The sequence below is a fragment of the Lucilia cuprina genome, chromosome 5 (assembly GCF_022045245.1).
Source record: "Lucilia cuprina isolate Lc7/37 chromosome 5, ASM2204524v1, whole genome shotgun sequence".
Taxonomy (NCBI): Eukaryota; Metazoa; Arthropoda; class Insecta; order Diptera; family Calliphoridae; genus Lucilia; species Lucilia cuprina.
The window spans coordinates 8,351,769-8,353,620 of NC_060953.1; the positions used below are offsets into that span (position 1 = coordinate 8,351,769).

Consider the following 1,852-nt stretch of genomic DNA (forward strand, 5'->3'; position numbering starts at 1 on the left):
TAGACTAGACTATAGACTAGACTATAGACTAGACCATAGACTAGACCATAGACTAGACTATAGACTAGACTATAGACTAGACTATAGACTAGACTATAGACTAGACTAGAGACTAGACTATAGACTAGACTAAAGACTAGACTATAGATTAGACTATAGTTTAGGTTATAGAGTAGACTATTTACTAGACTATACTCTAAACTATGGGTTAGTTAACGATCATTGCTTACAGATTCCGCTTTTATCACATAACAATGTGTTTACTACTTTTTATTATTCCATAAAAGTCTTTCTGTCTCAACACTAGACCTAACGATCCAGCTAATTCCGAAATAAAAAAGAAAAAAAAAACAATAGAAATTTACTTAGAACAATAAAAGTAAATAAATATTTCAACAATAAGATTTTTATCAAATTCAAAAAGAAAAGCTTCCAAAGCACATACAAAATTGGAATCATAGACTGAAAACGTAATTATTATTGTCAGCATTAATAGTAACATCATTGTCAGCGTCAGCATTGTCATCATCAATTTTTCAACAAAAACTGCCAGACAACTTGTCACCATTGAACAAACAGACGATTTTACAAATGAGCAAACACGTGACGGAAACCAAAGAAAGGCAAGAGGGGCAGATAGGCAGAACATGAGAGGCAAAGAAATTCATTGCCAGACATTTCAAAAGGTGGAAAGAAGTAAAGAAGGACAGACAAACGTGCAAATGTTGTTTTGCATATTAACACTTTTATTAGACTTGTTTTTATATAAAGAAAAAAAAAAAAACAGACAAAACGAAAACCTACTTAATGTTGATTTAAAATGTTCGGCTTAAATAAAAAGAAAAGAGTTTTAAAGTTGATAAATTTAAACAAAGGATTTTAATGCAAAGGCTCACGTTTTCAAAACCTTAGAATTTACGTGTTTTAAATCAATAAATTAACGAATTAAAGTTTCTCATAGCAATAATTTATTTAGTTTTTTTTTTTTGTAATTTAGCTTTATAAAAGAGTTTCTCGTCCTCCTTGAACATCTAACCCATACTAAACATTTTCAAATTATTAAAACCCTTTGACTTATCAATTTTACCATGCAAACGTCCCTTGAGTATCATATCACCATTTGCCTTTTCCAGTTTCATATCGACATAGAAATTTGCCTCTGGTACGTATTGTGGCAACAATTCCTCATCGATGCGATATTCGCGTAGTGTATAGGAACCTTTTTTCAAAGGACACATCTTAATGAAAGTGCCACGCTTTAAGATGTCTTCGTATATTGTTCGCAACGTATTGTCAAGGGTGCGTTGCATGAGAAATTTACAAAAGTGCACTTTACGATTTAAGAGCACCGTATAATTATTGGCTTGATTTCCTTCTATGCCCAGGGCATACGTTAATGAAATGTCATCAATATCTTCCAATACATTGAGTTGTACATTGACGCTTGATTCAGTGTTGGAAGAATTTTGTATTTGAAATTTAATATCCAATAGTTTGTCATTGAATTCATGCGGAAATGATGTTAGTATCACTTTAAAGGCGCGCTGTGCGTGGGCAGAGGCATATAAATTGGTAGACAGTCATGTTGATAGAGGTGGAAAAAAAAAGAAAATAACTCATAACGTTAAATTGTTTAAGAGACAAAAAACTGATGCTTAAATATGACTTAATTGATAAAAGGAAAAAGAGTTTAAATGTCACTTAAAATCTGAAATAAAACTCAACTGGAAGTGACCTAGAACTAAACCAGAACTGAACTAGAACAGAACTAGAACAGAACTAGAACAGAACTAGAACAGAACTAGAACAGAACTAGAACAGAACTAGAACAGAACTAGAACAGAACTAGAAC

General features: G+C 32.0%; 1 protein-coding gene across 1 annotated transcript in view; it reads right to left on the reverse strand.

Moving 5' to 3' along the window:
- Nucleotides 1-1,031: 1,031 nt before the first annotated feature.
- Nucleotides 1,032-1,852, reverse strand: part of LOC111682452 — a 5,391-nt gene continuing 4,570 nt past the window's right edge. The window contains exon 2 of the mRNA XM_023444411.2: nt 1,032-1,544. Within this exon, the coding sequence (XP_023300179.2) occupies nt 1,032-1,544 (513 nt within the window). The remainder of the gene's footprint in view (nt 1,545-1,852) is intronic.